This window comes from Rana temporaria, chromosome 6 (assembly GCF_905171775.1).
Source record: "Rana temporaria chromosome 6, aRanTem1.1, whole genome shotgun sequence".
Taxonomy (NCBI): Eukaryota; Metazoa; Chordata; class Amphibia; order Anura; family Ranidae; genus Rana; species Rana temporaria.
The window spans coordinates 15,502,950-15,523,263 of record NC_053494.1 but is presented as its reverse complement, the minus strand read 5'-3'; the positions used below and the strand labels follow the sequence as shown (position 1 = coordinate 15,523,263).

Sequence of the window (20,314 nt, the reverse complement as noted above, 5' to 3'; positions counted from 1 at the left end):
TCTGCCACAGACCTTCCCTTATGATGAGACCCTTTCTGTCCAAAATCCCTTCACACAGGATTCAGCACCCAGATCTCTCCAGATTAACTTCTGTAGAACTCAGATCCGACAGGCAATCGCCATCAAGCCTCTCTGTGTATGGTGCATCCTTCGATGAAGTTTACAGGCCTTCTCCCAAGATACCAGCCTCTTGCATGGTCCTCTCCAGGATAGGTCCTCCCCTGGCTTCCTTCATCAAGTGGCTTCTTCCCGCAGGAAGGACGGCACAGGATCACCTTGAAAGCGCAGACCCAGTCTGACTACTTGGCTAAACCACAACCCCATACCAATGTGGTCCCGGATTCAGGAGCACGCACCACCGGCCAGGTGGGACAGCAGCCCGACCCTGGTCCAATGGTGTCTGTCCCTTAAGTACCCCTCCCCAGCATGCACAGCGGGACAATTCTCCCACTGGCTGCCGAGGAATACACCCTGACTCTGCTGCTGCCACCCTTGGCCTGGGATGGTAATAACACCCCTGGGCGAACATGGCTGGAACAGAGGCTAAATTGCCCATAATTACATCTGCCTGAGTTATTTATCAACACCCCCCCTGCTTCTTAATTCACGCCCCCCCCGCTTCTCAATTCGCAGCAGCCCCCACTTCTCAATTTGAGGCTGGTTCTCTACTCCAGGGGGCCCATGCCTGAAGCCGTGTAACGGGCCCCATAATTCCTGATGGTGGCCCTGCCTGTATTAAAGGAAGTTTTGGGTAGTCAAATGCATACTTCTATGCTGCAGCTGTACCACATTGGCTCCAAGCTTGAACTAGGTAATAGCAGGACTGCTCATGGCTACAAGCGGACTGCAAACTGAGTGAAGAGCAGTGGCTGTCGCCGCTCTGTAGTACCTTGCTGGAGAGGGAGTGGGCACATCTGGCTCTTAGTTGCACACAGAGCCAAAGCCAGCAGTCAATCAGGCAGTTGGGTAAATCCTGGCGATGTTGTTGGGACCCTCCCAGAGCCTGGAGGGGTTCTCTGCATCAGGTCAAAGTTGGAAATTACATATGGGGTAACAGAGCAATTGGCCACCCTTCTCTTGGGTTTGAGACGAGGCTATATATATAACTGCATTTTGATTTGGTTAATATGGTACAGTTGGCTTAGTAAATTGCCACGGTCACTAAGCCATCCAACTCAAGAGCGGTCTCACTGATTCCAGCTCCATGCTCGAGGCATGGTGTTTTATGAGCTGGATAGAGGAGTGACCCAGAGTCCATGCTAAGCCATACAAAGAATTTCCAGGAATTGGATGCATTACACAAGCACTTGATGTCGGTCATGAGTGGCATATTCTGGTGAGTTTCTTTCTGGAGGGGGAGGTGGTTCATGTGCACCAGTGGAGAGATTTATTTTACTATATTTAGACCGGTGTTTGTCTTTAGCTTCACATTATTTATATATAAATTCTCAGTTTTTTTGGAGATTTGGATCTCTATGGTTTTCTATAATCTAGCTGTATGCATACCTCCCAACTTTTTGAGATGGGAATGAGGGACACCTAGCAGCAAAAGTATGCTGGCATAGGACACGCCCCCTAAAAGACTAATTGTACAAAAAACAAGATTGGTTAAACCCACAAGTGCTTTTTTTTTTTTTTTTTTTTTTTTTACCATTACGATTTTTTTTTTCCCTTTTGGATTATACAAATGCAGCAATTTAGAAATCGGATGAAATGTTTTGCGCTGGAAAACACTTTTTGATAACTGCATTTTATATACATCTATTTAGATCAGACCAAAATGAGGGACATTGTTCCAAATCAGGGATAGTCCCTCAAAATCTGGGACAGTTGGGAGCTATGCTGTAGCTCAAACATGCTCAGTATAGTGCAGCTTGCAGTAACCTATGGGAAGAAGCAGCGCATTCACACTTTTTTTTTTTCCACTTTCCTTGAATGTGTTTACATGACAGTTTAGGCAAGTGATTAACCCATAATCCTTTAACTAATACAAATGGAACAATAAGATAAAGTGGCAATTGAACCTCTAGAATTATATTTATTAGCAAACATGATTTGACAGCATTGATAACATTAGATTCTTGTTAGTTTGTTGCGGAACAAAGACTAAACTTCGACTTTAATGTAAATAGCCAAACGTGTTTGTTATACAGTATGTATAAAAAAAAAGTGAGTGTTAGAACCCCTATTGGGGTTGATTGCTTTCTGGGGCTCTGTTAAGGAGATTTCCCTTTACCTGTTCTGGTGACAACAGTTTCGACAGGCCAGTAATGAGGGAAACACAGCGCTTTTTATTTTTTAAGGATAGTAGAGGATTATTAGAATTTCCTAATCTAATCAAAATTACAAATACATGGCTATACATTGCATTTAAAATGGCTTGTGTGTGCTCTCCCCCTTCTAAGTCACCCCTTGTCCCTGCCCCCTACCAACCTTCCAGTACCATCCCTTTTAGCAAATCCAGAACCAAGTATCATTTTGTGGTGTTAGGTAATCCTGTATGGAATGTGTTAATGATGGCAAGAAAGTGGTAAAATAGACCCCCCCCCCCCCTGCAACAATAAACTCCCCCTATTAACTATAGAGCGCCAACAAAATGCCACCCCCACCACAACAACAATAGACCCATGCCAGTAACAATAGATCTGCCAGCAGGCAGCTTCAATAGACCCCTTCCTCAACAGTATCACTCCAGCAACAATAGATCCTCCCCCAGAAACAATTGACCACCCCAGCAAAAATAGATCCCCCATCAGACGGCAACAATAGACATTCCAGCACCCCTTACCTTACATACATTTTAGTGCTGGAGGTGCCAGTACTGGGTTCCCCCCCATGTTTTAACCTCCCTGGCAGTATTCCCGAGTGTCTCGGGGTGAATTTTTCATACCAAAAGCGGTAACCCCGAGCCACACTCGGGATTGAGTTGCAGGATCCATGTACAGGTTACTTACCTTGTCCCCAGGATCCTGCGATGTCTCCCCGCTGTGAACTGCGAGCCGCCGTGTCTCGCTCGATTCACAGTGGTGAGCTTCGTTCCCTGCGAGCGTTTGTAGCGCAGGGGACGGAGTTCGGCGCCAAGTTAAAAACACTATTACAGTATACTGCATCAAATAATTACACACCCCTTTGTTCCTAATGCTTTGCCCAGTGTCTTGCATGCTCTTTCTGCCTGGAAACTGGAGATTGTCCATAGCAACCAAAAACTGTCCCTTTACATCAAAGTGATTTTAGAGCAGCTAGAAAACAGCGATAATAAATTAGAATCACTTGCAGAATTGAGCGATAGCGATTTGTGTGGAAATTTATCATCAAACACTGAAAGTGAGCACATTTCAGTGTTTTTTTTTTTTTTATTACATTATTGAATAATTTTTATTTTATTTGTTATATTATAATTAATGATTTTGTGTTTCAAACTTTATCAATCCCCGGGAGTTCTACTAGACCAGTGATGGCGAACCTTGGCACCCCAGATGTTTTGGAACTACATTTCCCATGATGCTCAGCTACACTGCAGAGTGCATGAGCATCATGGGAAATGTAGTTCCAAAACATCTGGGGCGCCAAGGTTTGCCATCACTGTACTAGACTCTCCTTTGGACAGATTTAACCCCCCCTGGCAGTATTCCTGAGTGACTCAGGGTAAGATTTCTGTACCAAAAGCGGTAACCCCGAGCCAGACTCGGGATCGCCTCGCAGTGTCCACAGGCAGATTTTACTTGTCCCTGGGTCCTGCGACGCTGCCGCTCTGTGAGCGAGCGGTGTCTCCTCGCTCGATTCACAGTGTCCCTGTGCCGCCGATCTCCGTTCCCTGCGACCTTACGACGCACAGGGGCGGAGATCGCCCCCAAATTCAAAAAAAGTAAACAAACACATTACATACAGTACTGTAATCTGTAAGATTACAGTATACTGTATGTAAAAAAAAATACACACCCCCCTTGTCCCTAGTGGTCTGTCCAGTGTTCTGCATGCACTTTTGTATAATAAAAACTGTTCTTTCTGCCTGCAAACTGTAGATTGTCCATAGCAACCAAAACTGTCCCTTTATGTCAAAAGTGATTTTTAGATCAGCTAGAAAACAGCGATAATAAATTAGAATCACTTGCAGAATTGAGCGATAGTGATTTGTGGGGAAATTTGTCTCAAAAAAATAAAGTACTGACAGCGACAATTCTGCAACTGAGCAAATTTCAGTGATTTTGAGTTGATTACATTATTGAAATAATTTTTATTATAACTATATTCTTATTTGTTATAATTTATTAATTTATGATTTTGTTTTTTAAACTTTTTCATACCCGAGATGTCTGCTAGACTCTTGTTCGGACAGATTTAAGTGAGTTATTCCTAAGAATTACAGGCCTACAATATAAAACGCCAAATTTCCATGCAAAATAATGGTACCGCGTTCAGCACCTAAAATCTGAAATAATCATACCGCCAGGGAGGTTAAGCGAGTTCTTCTTAAGAATTTCAGGCCTACAATATAAAATGCCAAATTTTAATGCGAAACATTGTACCGCTTTGAGATTACAAAAATCTAACATGATCATACCTCCAGGGAGGTGAATTTAATTAAGCCATGAGATTGCAATTTTCAAATCTCAGACTAAATTACTGTCAAATTTATTTTTTTAAGGCTTTTTCTCCTAGCACGTACAATTTTATATATTGCAGGTAGTAATTATGTCTAGAAACATCTGATATGCCATGTCTGTCATAATGCAATTAAATTGTTCAATTGTACCTGTGCAGGCTTTTGAATTCTTTATAGCAAAATTAAATTTTCAAAGGCTACTCATTGCCTTAGAAAGTTATCTACATCAATCTACATACACAGAGTTTTTAGAGGTTACTTACAATCAGTTTGAATAATTTTTCAAGGTATACATCCAATGTCCAAACAGATATATGGAAGGCACATACTAAAAACTACTTACAGATGTATCACCTAGGGCAGTGATGGCGAACCTTGGCACCCCAGATGTTTTGGAACTACATTTCCCATGATGCTCATCCACTCTGCAGTGTATCTGAGCATCATGGGAAATGTAGTTCCAAAACATCTGGGGTGTCAAGGTTCTCCATCACTGACCTAGGGGTTGATTTTCTAAAACTGGAGTGCAAAATCTGGTGCTTCTATCTTCCGCTTGTTCAATTAAAGCGGAGGTTCACCCTAAAAACAATTTTCTAACATTACATTGTGCTCACTCTCGACATTGACAGTACGCTGATTTTCTTTTTTTTTTTGCCGTACATACCGTTGTATCGCTATTTTCCCCGCCGGCTTCCGGGTAGTGGCTCCCTCGGGAGTGGGCGTTCCTATGCACAGGCTAAGTGATTGACGTGATGACAAAAGCTTTCCCACGGCGCATAATGCATGTCACGAGTTGCCGAAAGAAGCCGAACTGCGAGTCGGTGCTATACGGCCTCATGCGCACCGACGTTTGGCAACTGGTGACGCGCCTTATGCGCCGGGGGGAAGCTTTTGTCGTCACGTCAACCACTTAGCCTGTGCATAGGAACTCCCGCGGGAGCCACTACCCGGAAGCCGGCGGGGAAAATAGCGATACAACGGTATGAACGGCAAAAAAAAAAGAAAATCAGCGTACTGTCAATGTCGAGAGTGAGCACAATGTAATGTTCGAAAATTTATTTAAGGGTGAACCTCCGCTTTAAGCTTTGACAAAAAAAACCTGGAAGCTGATTTATTTCTATGCAGAGCTACACCAGATTTCACACTCTCTAGTTTTAGTAAATCAACTCCCCCAAGGGGGAAAAACCATGGAGTAGTACTTTATAAAACAAAGCCTTCGTGTACTCCCCGCTTCGTTTCATTTAATCTATAATTCGGAGAGAGCAGTTTTCAAATATGTAGAAAGCGGCATGGAGGGGCATGGTGAAGGCGGCAGTATAGGTATGCAGATGTCTAGTTGGGTTCACCTGATAAAAGGATATATAGCCACCATCATAGTCTAGGTGTATTCCAACAGATTTCACTATAGAGTCAGTAGAAATTGTGGTTTGGATGTTGTTGTGGGATGCTCCAAGGAACTTTTGATAAAATATGGTCCAGGATTTATTGTTGTATCCAATAAAAGACTCGTTGCCAGGGATTTTCCTCTCGATGCTGTTACAAGCCACACCAAGAATCCATCTTGTGGCCCCACTTACGTCCACCTCCCAGTAATGTTGTCCTGATGTAAAAACATTGTTGCTTAAAACCTGGCAAGATTTAAACCTCTCCGGGGTCTCGGTGTACTTCTGAGAGGTGGCTGAGTATGAAGCAGATTTAAGATCATCTGAAAGAATGATTTTGTTGTGAGCTGTATCTATGTCTAAGGAGAGGTCAGTCTTCTTCAGATTGGAAAACTGGCGTATGGTTTTAAGCTCCAGAACACTTTCAGCAAAGCTTTGAAGTCCCATGTGCAGTATAAGAGAAATTGGGCTCTCGTCTAAGCTTGGAGCTATGTTGGCTTCATAGTCACTGTTGCTGGATTTCCGAGAGTTCCTACGTTTGGTTTCTTCATGAGGAGTACCCCTGAGCACAGTTAATGGGTCAGTCACATTGTGTAGCTCCTTGATGCCGAGTATTTTTTTGCTGAGCTCATCCTTTGTTTTCTCATGTTGCTGAATTAAGGTGTTCACTCTGAACGTGGACTGCTGCTCTTGTCTGGAGACCTCACTGTTGGCTCTTGTCTGCAGAGCTTCGAGTTGTTCATTGATATCTCTAAAGAGAGCGGCCACCCTTTCATTTATACCAGACGCGGCTTCTTGAACACTTTCACGTATCTCCAGCAGCTTCTCAAGCTTGTTGTCATTCTCCTCGCTCTCCAAAGTCAAGTTGTCTAAGATGTCCTTCAGACTCGCCTTTCTCTTTTCGAAGGCGTCCTTTAGGGGATCCACTTTGTGCCCTCGATGATCTCCAATGATGCAGCATGATACGCAAATGCAAGCCCCATCCTTGGAGCAGCAGAACTCGATGATCTTATCATGGACGGAACATTTCATGTCCTTAATTGAAGTGGTGGGCTCCACCATGATGTGCTCCTGAGACTTGCTGTGTGTCTTGAGATGTTCTTCGCACATCGAGGCTTCACAATGAATGCATGTTTTAGTGGCAGCCACGGATGTCTGGACACAATAAGTGCAGAAAATCTCTTTCTCCTTCTGCTTGACAGAATCTCTGCGTTCCATATTCTTCTTAAATCTTTGAGGGCCGATCTAAGGCTTTCAAAAAGTTTAGCCTTAAGCTATGAATTTTGAGTCGCAGTGCTCTTTATGTTGTGCTTTTAAGAGTCACACCTAACTCTTAAAGCTGTAATGTTAAACACTGGTATTATAGCTTGGTACAGGAGGCAAATTCTGTTCAGCCCTTTCAATAAGCATGCAATAAAATAGATATCATAGCAACAAGTCTGCTATTGTTTACCATAATAAATTTCAGAGCCACAGTGTCACATGATGACCAGAGTCCATTTAATATAACTGAACAAACAGAACTGTTCTCTTGCAAAAAAAAGCAATGATCCTGTTTCTGTGAGGCAAGCTATAAATTGTGATATTACTACACAGACTAATGCCTCCACTGAATTTTAGTTTTTCCATGTTTAGATACACTTTAACCACTTAAAGGGTCACTAAAGGAAGATTTTTTTTTTTTAGCTAAATAGCTTCCTTTACCTTACTGCAGTCCTGGTTTCATGTCCTCATTGCTCGTTTTTGCTTTGATGTTGCTGTAATTCCTCTCTGTTCTGGACACTTCCTGGTTGTCTGTTTCCTGATCACCACAGTACTGGGAGATTTCTCACTGTGGTGACTAATCAAGGAGGTGTGATTACTGTGTGTCTAAAACCCCTCAGCCCCAATCCAGTTTCGTTTTGCAAAACCTTCACTGCCCTCTATTAACAGCAAAAACGAAACTAAACTGTAGGTACATTATATGATTGGTTTTTATCTATTTTTTAATCATTTTTAAAAGGAATCAGTTAACTATTATGTCTCTATAGTATAGAGACATAATAGTTGACTGTTTTTTAAAAGGAATCAGTTATTTCAGCAAAATATATTTTTTCCTTTAGGGACCCTTAAATAACAAAAAATGTGCCTTTTAAGACGTATGGGTGGAAGTAATGTTTTGACGTCGCTTCCGCCCTGCTATGGTATGGAAACGGGTGGGGGCCATCTTTCCCTTACTTGTCTGCATACCCAGCTAGGAAGAGGACCCGATCGCCTTCGCCGCTACCGACGGCTCCGGTAAGCGGCGGAGGAGAGCGGCAGTAGGGGGGCCCCTTCTCCCGCCACCGATAACGGGGATCTTGTGGCAAATCTGCTGCAGAGACCACCATTATCGTTTACAGGGCCGGCGCCTGAAGAGATGGATATCTTGGTTGTGGCAGCAGCTGCTGCCGTTACCGAGATATCCCTCTTCAAAAAGAGGATGTATATAGTTGTGCGCTGGTCCTTAAGTGGTTAAAGCCTAACTCAAGGTTTCATTTACCTTTTAACTAGTTGGTTTGAGCCAATCTGGTCCAAACACAATATTTCCTCCATTAATACATGTGCCCCCTGTGAAAGGCAGCTACCGAAACACAAACTTTCTCCTGTGCTCGGGAGCCTAGTCACCAAGTGGGACAACCAGAGCCTTCCAATGAAGTAGGGGATGACTACAGTCTTGCTGACCTCTTCAGAACAATGGGTGTTCTTTAGGCTAGAAAGTATAAAAAGAAAAGAAGGGCGCACCGACTTTGTGCATTACCAATGGCAAGGTTTTATTCATAAAATATACAGATAATGTAATGTGTCTCATGACAGACGGACACAGTGGGCTGGGCTGGCCTGGGACAAAAATGTGGCCCTGGACTTCATCAGAGACAGAGGGGTCTGAGGGTCATGGGGGGGCTGGGAGACAAGGGGGGGGGCTGGGAGACACATGGGACTGCGGGCTGGGAGACAGTGGGGAAACTGAAAGAGGGGAGGCCTGAGACAGACCACATAGCACTGTCTGTAGTCCCTCCTCTGCTCCCCCCCCCCACAGCAGTCAGGTATGTGTAGGATGCCGAGTGCCTGATGGCCAGCAGTGGCAGGGCTGAGTCTCCCTCTTGATCCGGGGGTGCTCTCCTTGGAAGCCTCTGACTCTCGCCTTTCCTCTTCCTCTGAGCCCCCAGTCAGCCTACTCTCTGGCACGGGCTGCACTGTTCTTGGAGCAGAGAGGAGGTGGAGGAATTGAGGTTCTGGGAGCGTAGGGGTGGCCACGCCAGCTCATTTACCTCTTTGGTGGTCAGGGAGGGAGTAGAGCCCTTCTCTCTCTCTCGGGCTCTCACATCAAACTGCCCTCCTCGCTGGCCACCTTCACCGAATCCCTGCCACTATTTGCTGCCGCAAAACTCTGCATAAAAACTGGCCCACTGAGCCATCGGCCCACCGGGAAACTCCCAGTAGTCCCGATGGCCAGTACATGCCCGCTGGTGGGTGTCTACCTAGACATGTGACTGTGAGCATTTATAGAGGGTATTGGGGAGGTCTTGATACTATTGCTGTGGCTTTTGAGGAAGAGGGTCCGCCCTTGCAATGCGTAAGCATAGATTGATGCTGTCTGGTTGCCCTGGTCATCTGGTCCAAGCCGCAGGCATCTAGAGACATCATTCGCTACTGTCGGAGGATTGTTAAGCCATATTTTAAAGCTTGTTTGTGAGTAGTTATTCTATCTGTATATAAATATTTTGTTTTTATGAATAAAACCTTACCATTGGTAATGCACAAGGTCGTTGTACCCTTTTTTTCTTTTTATATGTTAAAGGCAGCTACTGACCATGGCCAACATGATGACGCACAGCCAGGGGTCATGTCCATGACTGCCTGGGCTCACAGGAAGCGGGTTAAATGACGCTGCTCATCATTCAACCCAGAAAGTGATTGGTGCTAAAACCGACATCAGTACATTTTGTAAGGGACACCCCTAGTGAATTGCAATGAGACCTGTTTATTTTTTTCATTTTTAAATATACTGAGCTACTAATTTAACCACTTGCAACCCAAGAATGTCCCTGTACACCCTTAAAGTGGAGGTCCGTCCACCCCTGCAAAAATTAAAACCCTGTAGCTACACTTACTGCAGCTGCTGACTTTTAATAATAGGACACTTACCTGTCCTGGAGTCCAGTGATATCGGCACCGCAGCTAATGTTTACATCAGCTGTCAGGTGCTGCTGCAGCCGCCATTGCCGGTAAGGGAACCTGGCAGGGAAGCATTACAGCTTCATGCTGGGTCCCTACTGCGCATGCCTGATGCACCGCTGTCCTCTCCTACTGGTCCAGCAGTGGGGGAAGGGAGCCAAGCTGCTGACATAATTTGCCGCGACCCAGTCTTCTGGAAGTGGGGACAGGGTAAATGTCAAGGACAGGTATCCGCTCCCCTTTCCCCCTGAAAGGTGCCAAATGTGGCACCGGAGGGGGGAGGAGACAAATGAGCTGAAGTTCTACTTTTGGGTGGAACTCCACTTTACGTTATACCAGGATGAGGCTGGCAGCTATTGGCATCTTCCTGGTATCTTTTTTTTGGACAGCGATGCTCTTCTTTGTAAGTGCAATCCTTGCTCCTTCCACTGCCTTTCGGTGGTTCCACCACCTGACCATAGAGATGATCAAAGACAAAATTGTCCCTGATCATTTTGATAGTCTAAGAAACCAGAAGTGATGAGTATTTTGTTACTTTCGCTTTTGTGTTTACTGGCAAGTTCGCAGCTAGTAAAGCAGCCGATCAGACCAATCTGTGTCCGATCTGCTGCTTTGGGGGTAGGGGGAGAGATCTGGGGTCTAAGGGGTCATAAATAAAGATTTTTGACTTCTGCAGTAATCATTGCATTTTTATAGCACTGGTCGCTGTATATTGGTCACTGGTCCCAAAAAAGTATCAAAGTGTCCAAACTGTCCACCGCAATGTCGTAGTCCCACTAAAAATCGCTGAGCACCGCCATTACTAGTAAAAAAAATTATAATAAAAATGCCATAAATATCCCATATTTTGTAGATGCTATAACTTTTGTTCAAACCAATCAATATGCGCTTGTAGTGATTTTTTTTTTTTACCAAAAATATGTAGAATAAATATTAGCCTAAACTGATAAAGATATTATTTTGAATATGTTTTATAGCAAAAAGTAAAAAATATATATTTTTTAAATTGTCATTTTTTTTTGTTTATAGCGCAAAAAATAAAAACCCGCAGAGGTGATCAAATACCACCAAAAGAAAGCTCTATTTGTGGGAAAAAAAGGACGTCAATTTTGTTTGGGTACAGCATTGCATGACCACAGAATTGTCAGATAAAGTGACGCAGTGCCGTATCACAAAAAATGGCCTGGTCATTAAGAGAAGTGGCAGAATAGGCTTGGGAGGCAAGTGGTCAAATAAGTGTGGGTTTAAAAGGTTAAAACCCATACACAAAAAGATGCAACCTTTACTACTGATCACCAAACATTACCAACATCCACCCTAAAAAATAACTACAGTGGAACCTCGGTTTAAGAGTAATTTGGTTTGAGAGCGTTTTGATTTGCAAGCAACTTTTTTTTTTTTTTTTTTTTAAATTCTGACTCGGTTTGCGAGTGTTTACTCGCAAGACGAACGGAATTCAAGCTAAATAGGCTTGCAGTACCTCATTTTGCCTGAGGTACAGGGGACGCAGAAGCCGAGCAGAGCCTAAAATAGGCCTGCAGTACCTCATTTGGCCTGAGGTACGGGGGCGCAGGAGCCGAGCCGAAGTGTCCTCTGGCCTTTGCGGTGCTCTCTGGCACCCCCCACCTCTGGCCGCATTTGGTATTGCATCCCATTGAAGTCAATGCGGAACTAATTATTTTCGTTTCCATTGACTTCAATGGGAAAAATTTGCTTTGATATGCGAGTACTTTGGATTACGAGCGTTCTCCTGGAGCGGATTATGCTCGTAATCCGAGGTTCAACTGTAATTGCAACACACGCGATTGACAGAATAATCCATCCCATGTAAAGCTACCAACAACATTTGGAAAGTTTTCATGAACTTTCATGATACTGCATTGGCTCTTTACCAAATTCTTTTATCCCTTTGGCTCCAAAGTTTAACTTGACACCCTGAGCAGCAGACGTGATTATCTTTGAGATATGCGACATGGCGAAAAGCCATAAAGTATCTGCACATTTTACTCCACCTATTATTTACTTATTAATATTCCTTCCATACCATTGTAGGTGTTGTAACCTTTACATAGGATTTATGGCAGGCATAACTCTTCTGTCACTCACAGTGGGTAGCATATCTGCCATGAGCACAGAATGTCATCAACATGTTGTCCTTGACCTTCAGGATTTTTTTTTAAGAATGTAGAAGTAAGTTGTAGAGCGCTGTTATGGGAAATGGCTCTAATGTGAGAGAGTGGCTGCACACCCCAACTAGATATATAGAGAAAAGGAATTCCCCACTGGGTTTTCAAGCAGCAAGAATATTACAAAATGTTAGACATATATATAAAAGGTCTTTATTTAAGAAAAATCTTATTGTAAAAAACACTTATTAACATTGAAACATGAGCTCTGATATATAGGCGTAAAAGTACATATCCAAAATCACAAGATCCAAAATCTAGCAATGTGAGCAAATGACGTTACATTTCAATGATGCATATGCTAGAAACCCCGACGCATAAAGAGTTATGCCCTGTACCAGGGCTGGACTGGGACAAAAATTTGGCCCTGGTATTCATCCAGACTGGCCCACTTTGACAGGTCTCTCCCATGGCGGCCGGACAACTCCCGCCCCCCCCCCCCGCCACCCAGGCCCCCCCTCTCCCCCTTCACTAGCCACTAGCCGTTCTACTTTATTATAGTAGAACGGCTGGTACTGGTACTTTTATAGGCAGTACCAGTGGGGAAGCTTCACATTATTTCACCTGGGGCAAAGAATCAGTTCGGTGCCCCCCCTTATGGGACAAGATTAGGCAGAAGTGAGAAACTCCCAGGCCATAGCTGTTGAGTCGGCTGTCTGTCCCCTCCCCCATGTTCCTCTGTCATGCCCCCTGCTCCTCTGGTCCTCCCCCTGCTTCTCTGTTCCCCCCAGGTGAGCGTTGCGGGGTGTGAGAGGAGGTGAGCACTGAGGGAAGGGAGAGACAGAGGAGCGGAGGAGGGCGGCGGTCCGCTGTCACTGAAGCCGGCCCACTGAGCCATCGGCCCACCGGTAAACTCCCTGTAGTCCCAATGGCCAGTCCATCCCTGCCCTGTACACACGATCAGAATTTCCGATGGGATTTTCCGTCGGAATTCCGTTCAAGCTGTCTTGCATACACACTGTCAGACCAAATTCCGACCGTCCAAAACGCGGTGACCTAAAACACTACGACGAGCCGAGCAAAAATGAAGTTCAATGTTTCCGAGCATGCGTCGACTTGATTCTGAGCATGCGTGGGTTTTTTTCTTCGTCGGAGTTCCACACAGACGATCGGAATTTTCCGATAGGATTTTTTTCCAATCGGAAAAAAATAAAACATGTTCTATTTCTAAACTCAGACGAAAAAAAGTCCGATGGGGCGCACACACGGTCGGAATATCCGATGAAAAAATTCCGTCTGACTTTTTTCATCTGAAATTCCGATCGTGTGTACGAGGCATAATGGTCTTCATCTGGGGGACAACTTTTTCTTGAAAAAATGCATTTGAGATAGAAATAAAGATAAAAAATAACTTTTCTTTTATTTCATAACGTATAACTTTATTTTTTCAAAAACATACAATTTTTTCTATAGGCGTAGATAATAGTATATTTACCCCTGGATACTGGAATTGATAGTCTCATGTTTATCGTCTAAAACTGAGTGAAAAGATCCGACGGACTTGGCAGACACCTCCCCCCCAAGGAAGGGGGGGAAGAAGGATGTCCCGTAAGGCCGCGTACACACGGTTGGTCCAAACCGATGAGAATGGTCCGACGGACCGTTTTCATCGGTTCACCGCTGAAGTGGCCTGATAGTCTGAGCGTAAACACCATCAGTTCAAAAACCGATCGGGTCAGAAGGCGGTGACGTAAAACACAACGACGTGCTGAAAAAAACGAAGTTCAATGCTTCCAAGCATGCGTCGACTTGATTCTGAGCATGCGCGGGTTATGAACCGATGCTTTTGTGTACTAACCATCGGTCGGGCAGCGGTCCATCGGTTTGATTTGAAGGCAAGTTCTCAAATTTTTGACCTAAGGACAACGGACCGATGGGCCGTACACACGGTCGGTTTGGACCGATGAAACTGGTCGGCAACCAGTTCAAGAAGAAACTTCTACTGTCACCCTCAATGTATTTTCCTCTAAAGTAATAGTTGATATTTCCTTAAGAATTTGCATAGAGCATTTAAAAAAGCCAGAGTTTTAATTACTAAGGGTTGCAGAAAATTATCTACAAATTTCCCTATACGAGACTGGATCTATGCCACTGACTATAGGTTGGCCCAGCAGGTGTAACTGATTTTTGTGTACTTTTGGTAAGTAATAAATAATAGGCATCCTAGGTGCCAAAGGAATGAGGAATTCTAGCCTCTTTTTAGTAATTATACCCTTTCTGTATTCCTCCTGGGTCATAATATTCAATTTCCTTTTTATATAAATTAGTAGGGTCTCTTTTGAGAATGGTATACGTTTCCTTATCCGACAAAAGATTATCCATCTCATTCAGATAATCTTGTTTATTCAAAAGCACAATTCCTCCTCCCTCATCCGCGGGATGTGATAATTAAATTTTTCCTTTGACACAGACATTCTATACCCTCATGAATATCCCTTTGATGTTCTTTTTTTAAATCAGCTCATTGTAAATACAACGAATGTACAACGAATTCGTTAAAAACTGAAATGTTGGGAGCAGAGTTTCTTAGAGGATACTGGCATCCTGACAAGTTGGCATCTTCTTCTCTGGCAGCTTGTTGGTACTGTCTCTATCTCTCAATCTTCAGCTATGGCTCCTGGCTACCGGTCTCTGTGTCTTTTTATAAAGATGCAAGACAAGTGAGTGGGACCCAAAAAGCCCACGAAAGTAGACTGGGAATGGCGGCAAAAGCACTTTAAATCCTTCCCACTGGCTCAGGCAGCCTGGTTAACAAGTTCACAGTAGGTAACCTGCCTACAAGTTGGAAGAATGTCCTTTACATTGGTGATCATTTAGAAGTAGAATGCACCTTACATTGGTGGTCAGTGGGAAGAATGCTCCTTACATTGGTGATCAGTGGGAAGAATGCTCCTTACATTGGTCATCAGTGGGAAGAATATCCCTTACATTGGTGATCAGTGGGAAGAATGCTCTTTACATTGGTGATCAGTGGGAAGAATGTTCCTTATATTGGTGATCAGTGGGGAAAATGCCCCTTACATTGGTGATCAGTGGGAAGAATGTTCCTTATATTGGTGATCAGTGGGAAGAATGTTCCTTATATTGGTGATCAGTGGGGAAAATGCTCCTTACATTGGTGATCAGTGGGGAAAATGCCCCTTACATTGGTGATCAGTGGGAAGAATATCCCTTACATTGGTGATCAGTGGGAAGAATGCTCCTTACATTGGTGATCAGTGGGAAGAATGTTCCTTATATTGGTGATCAGTGGGGAAAATGCCCCTTACATTGGTGATCAGTGGGGAAAATGCCCCTTACATTGGTGATCAGTGGGAAGAATGTTCCTTATATTGGTGATCAGTGGGGAAAATGCTCCTTACATTGGTGATCAGTGGGGAAAATGCCCCTTACATTGGTGATCAGTGGGAAGAATGTTCCTTACATTGGTGATCAGTGGGAAGAATGCCCCTTACATTGGTGATCAGTGGGAAGAATGTTCCTTATATTGGTGATCAGTGGGGAAAATGCCCCTTACATTGGTGATCAGTGGGAAGAATGTTCCTTATATTGGTGATCAGTGTGGAAAATGTCCCTTACATTGGTGATCAGTGAGAAGAATGCCCCTTACATTGGTCATCAGTTAGAAGAATGCCCCTTACATTGGTGGTCAGTGGGAAGAATGCCCCTTACATTGGTGATCAGTGAGAAGAATGCCCCTTACATTGGTGGTCAGTGGGAAAAATGCCCCTTACATTGGTGATCAGTGGGAAGAATGCCACTTACATTGGTGGTCAGTGAGAAGAATGCACCTTACCTTGGTGGTCAGTGGGAAGAATGTCCCTTACATTGGTGATCAGTGGGAAGAATGCGTCTTACATTGGTGATCAGTGGGAAGAACGTTCCTTACATTGGTGATCAGTGGGAAGAATGCCCCTTACATTGGTGATCAGTGGGAAGAATGCCTCTTACATTGGTGATCAGTGGGAAGAATGCCCCATACATTGGTGATCAGTTGGAAGAATGTTCCTTACATTGGTGGCTGGTGGAAAGAATTCTCCTTACATTGGTGATCAGTGGGCAAAATGCCCCTGACAGATGGCTAAAAGGATTTTTGATGTCAGTGTTTACTTAATTGAAAAGCATACATTTCTCATCTCTGAAGGAACCCATAGTATCCTCTGAAAGCCCCCTGGTTGAGAAAAGCTGATCTACAGTAGAGTGATCATGAGACAAATTCCCCTTCATGACCCCTCTAATTTTATCAGGCCAGAACACAATTTGGTGAAGAGTACCAAGCTCTGATGAACAGGGGCCCCTTGATCTCCTAAAATGTGCTGGATTTTTATGATATAAGTCCAAACAAAACTGAATCTGGACTATAGATTTTGTGTTCCTTCATACACATACAGGTTTATTAGACGTGCTTGTCTCCTTTATACTTTAGACTTGTGATGATATCGAGCTTGCATGGTGTGGAGTCCTTGTGGGTGCGCTCCCGTGATACAGCGAGCGGCTATAGCCGTTCATAAGATGCATTAAGGTGAAAAAACTTTTACCTTTACAACCCCTTTCAGTACAAGAAACTATTTTGTGCATTTAGCTGTTCTCCTGGAATTCAGCTTTTTGGACCCCACCCTGTAATTCAGATACAATGTCAAGAATTTTTATTGCCAGTTAATTATGGCCGCCCATTCAATATTATTTGTCATAAGCACCAACCTACACTAAACATTCTTGTAGCTCAAAAGTCACATGGGCAAGAGGAGAAATAAACCAACAAGAGAATATTGAGTGTACAATCTATAGGAGATATTAGATAGGAATCAAGGTACAAGTGTTCGCTGTTAAAAATATGAGTTTTGATTTGTAATATATAACCGGTGGCGGTCAGTGGTTATTTTTTTTGTGTGGGGGGTGGCAAACAGTAGCTGCACCCAATGGGTCAGTAGGGTCTGGAGCACTTACCCCATCTATGGTGGGAAGCGCTTCACTGGAAGCTTTCCCCTGCTCGGTGGCGGCTCTCCATTCCCCTGCTCTCCACGGGAATCATGGTGGTGACAGCGCCTTCCGTTTTCTCCTTCCTCCTCGGCAGCCAATAGGGACTCTTCTCTTTTCAGCCAAACTGGTCTCAAACCCTCTTCTGATTGGTCAGAAGTTTTTTTTATAATAAAAGTTTTTATTATTATTATTGTTATTTATTAATATTATTAATTTGTTATGTTCCATTTGTGTAGATGCGGCATTTGTTTTTTCGGATAATTCTTAACTTCGGATAAATTTGTATTCGTTACGTTCACAAACAGCCAAACTTGAAAGGAAATTCCAATACCTTTAATCTAATAGTTAGTTAATATTACTTCGTTAGTTATTATTTAGAATTTTTGGATTTTCATTCTTTCAAATTTTCGGATATTCTTTCCTATTTATGGATTTTTGTTCTTTTGAATTTTCGTTCTTATTTTCAGATTTTAGAATTTTCGGATTTTCGAATTTCCAAATTTTCAGATTTCCATTCTTTAGAATGTTTCTGATTTTATTTCTTATTTTCAGATTTTTGTTCTTTTGAATTTCCGTTCTTATTTTTGGATTTTTTAATTTCCGTATTTTCGAATATTTGAATATTCAAATTTACGAATTACAAATTTTCTAATATTCGTATTTACCAATTTTAGATTATTTGAATTGACTCATTTTAGATTTATTCAAATTTACAAATTTTCGATTAATAGAATTCATAAATTTTAGATTATTTGAATTTACAAATTTTAGATTATTCTAATTTACGTATATTTGGAAAAATGTGTTAAACAGGTTTTCATTCATTCGGATATTTCTGAATATACTAATTGGTCGAAATTAGTTAAAAAACTAATTCGGAACGAAACGATTTGTCTACTGAATATATGAAATAAACCCAAATATACAAAACGCATCCAAATATACAAAATTAATCTGGAAACAAATTCCAAAAACAAATCATTCTAACATAATGAATACGACGAAACAAAATAATTAACTAAACAAATAAATCCGAAACAAAACAAATTAGTTAAAAATAAAAAACTTTGGCAGCAAACAATAGTTAGGGCTTGGAAGATGTCCTCAGTCCATTTTTAGAAAGGCAAAGACTGTATGAATCTGGTGCTAGTGAACTAAAAATGTCCAGTATCCTTAATAAGTTAGGATACCATGGCTCGCTTGTGCTTCACCCAGTAGCAGGACAGGTTAGTCTAGCGCCCAGGGCAGGGATGTGGAACTGCCCCCTCTCCCACACTGTTACTGCATGTCGTAGAATGGGTTTACTGCCCTGTGTCCATTCTCTGTCCCTTTGCTCTGCTGTGCCCAGGGCAGCTTCCCCTCTTGCCCACAACTTGTCCCGGCCCTACCAGCTTCAAACCCCAAGTCTGAATGTCCCATACTCCTCTTGCTTGATCTCTGGACCCAAGTCTGTAAGAGTTGAGTTCTTTCCCCGTTTCCTTCTCTCTTCACCTGCTGCTCCTCAGGGTCTGTCTGATGTTCCTCAGTTTGGAGTCCCTCTTCATCTTATCCTCCTAGTCCTTGTTTGATATTTTAATTACAAAAAGGTTATTTACTGTGGTCACAATAAAGTTCACTATATGGGCCACTTGTAAATGTTGATCATAGTCCTCCTTAAAGCGGAGGTTCACCCTAATAACATATATATCTGACCAACTCCCTTATATTCGTAACGAGTACTGTCCGCAATTAGTTATTTTTTTTCTGCTGTACGTACCTTGTAATCCATTTTTTCAATCTACTTCTCCCCGCAGGAGTAGGCGTTTCTAGGCCTAGGGGATTGTCATCTGGGAGGTCGCCCAGATGATTGACGTCTGTTCCCCCCGGCGGATAAGGCCCCGCCCCCGTATTGCGTAGGCACGCACAAGTTACGAGGTTTCCGAAAGAAGCCGAACATGCAGAGCGCAGGTGCCGTATAGAGCCAACTCACATCTCTGCATGTTCGGCTTTTTTCGGAAACCCTGTAACTCGTGCCTTGCCTTGCGCGCCTACGCAATACGGGGGGTGGGGCCTTATCTGCCGGGGCGAACAGATGTCAATCATCTGGGCAACCTCCCAGATGACAATCCCCCTAGGCATAGAAACGCCTACTCCTGCGGGGAGAAGTAGATTGAAAAAATGGATTACAAGGTACGTACAGCAGAAAAAGAAAAACTAATTGCGAACAGTACTTGTTACGAATATAAGGGAGTTGGTCAGATATACATGCTATTAGGGTGAACCTCCGCTTTAATCTCCTCTTCTCAAGAGTGAATACATTCAGTTGCTCCAATCTCTCCCCATAGCTGAGCTCCTCCATGCCTCTTATCAGTTTGGTTGCCCTTCTCTGCACTTTCTCCAGTTCCCCGATATCCTTCTTGAGAACTGGAGCCCAAAACTGAACTGCATATTCCAGATGAGGTCTTACTAATGATTTGTACAGGGGCAAATTATATCTCTCTCTCTGGAGTCCATACCTCTCTTATACAAGAAAGAACTTTGCTCCCTTTGGAAACCGCATCTTAGCATTGCATGCCATTATTGAGCTTATGATCTACCAAAACCCCCAGATCCTTCTCCACTACGGATCCCCCCAGTTGTACTCCCCCAAGTATGTATGATGCATGACTATTCTTAGCCCCCAAGGGCATAACTTTACATTTATCAACATTAAACCTCATCTGCCACTAATGCCGCATACACACGATCGGAATTTCCGACCGTGTGTAGGCCCCATCCAACTTTTTACTGTCGGAATTTCCGACAGCAAAAATTTGAGAGCTGGTTCTCAAATTTTTCCGATGGGAAAAGTTCTTGTCGGAAATTTTGATTGTCTGTATGCGATTTCGATGTGCAAAAAAACACACATGCTCTGAATCAATTCGAAGCATGCTCGAAATCCTTGGACTTTATTTTTCTCGGCTTGTCGTAGTGTTGTACGTCACAGC

General features: G+C 43.2%; 1 protein-coding gene across 1 annotated transcript; it reads right to left on the bottom strand.

Moving 5' to 3' along the window:
- Positions 1-5,844: 5,844 nt before the first annotated feature.
- Positions 5,845-7,203, bottom strand: LOC120944377 (tripartite motif-containing protein 16-like). The gene has a single exon (XM_040358433.1). It carries the CDS (start codon positions 7,201-7,203, stop codon positions 5,845-5,847), a length of 1,359 nt encoding a protein of 452 aa, XP_040214367.1.
- Between the last annotated feature and the right edge of the window lie 13,111 nt (positions 7,204-20,314).

What these genes read in the sequence shown, in the direction of transcription:
- LOC120944377 (XM_040358433.1), bottom strand. Translation starts at nt 7,203, where the DNA reads ATGGAACGCAGAGATTCTGTCAAGCAGAAGGAGAAAGAGATTTTCTGC.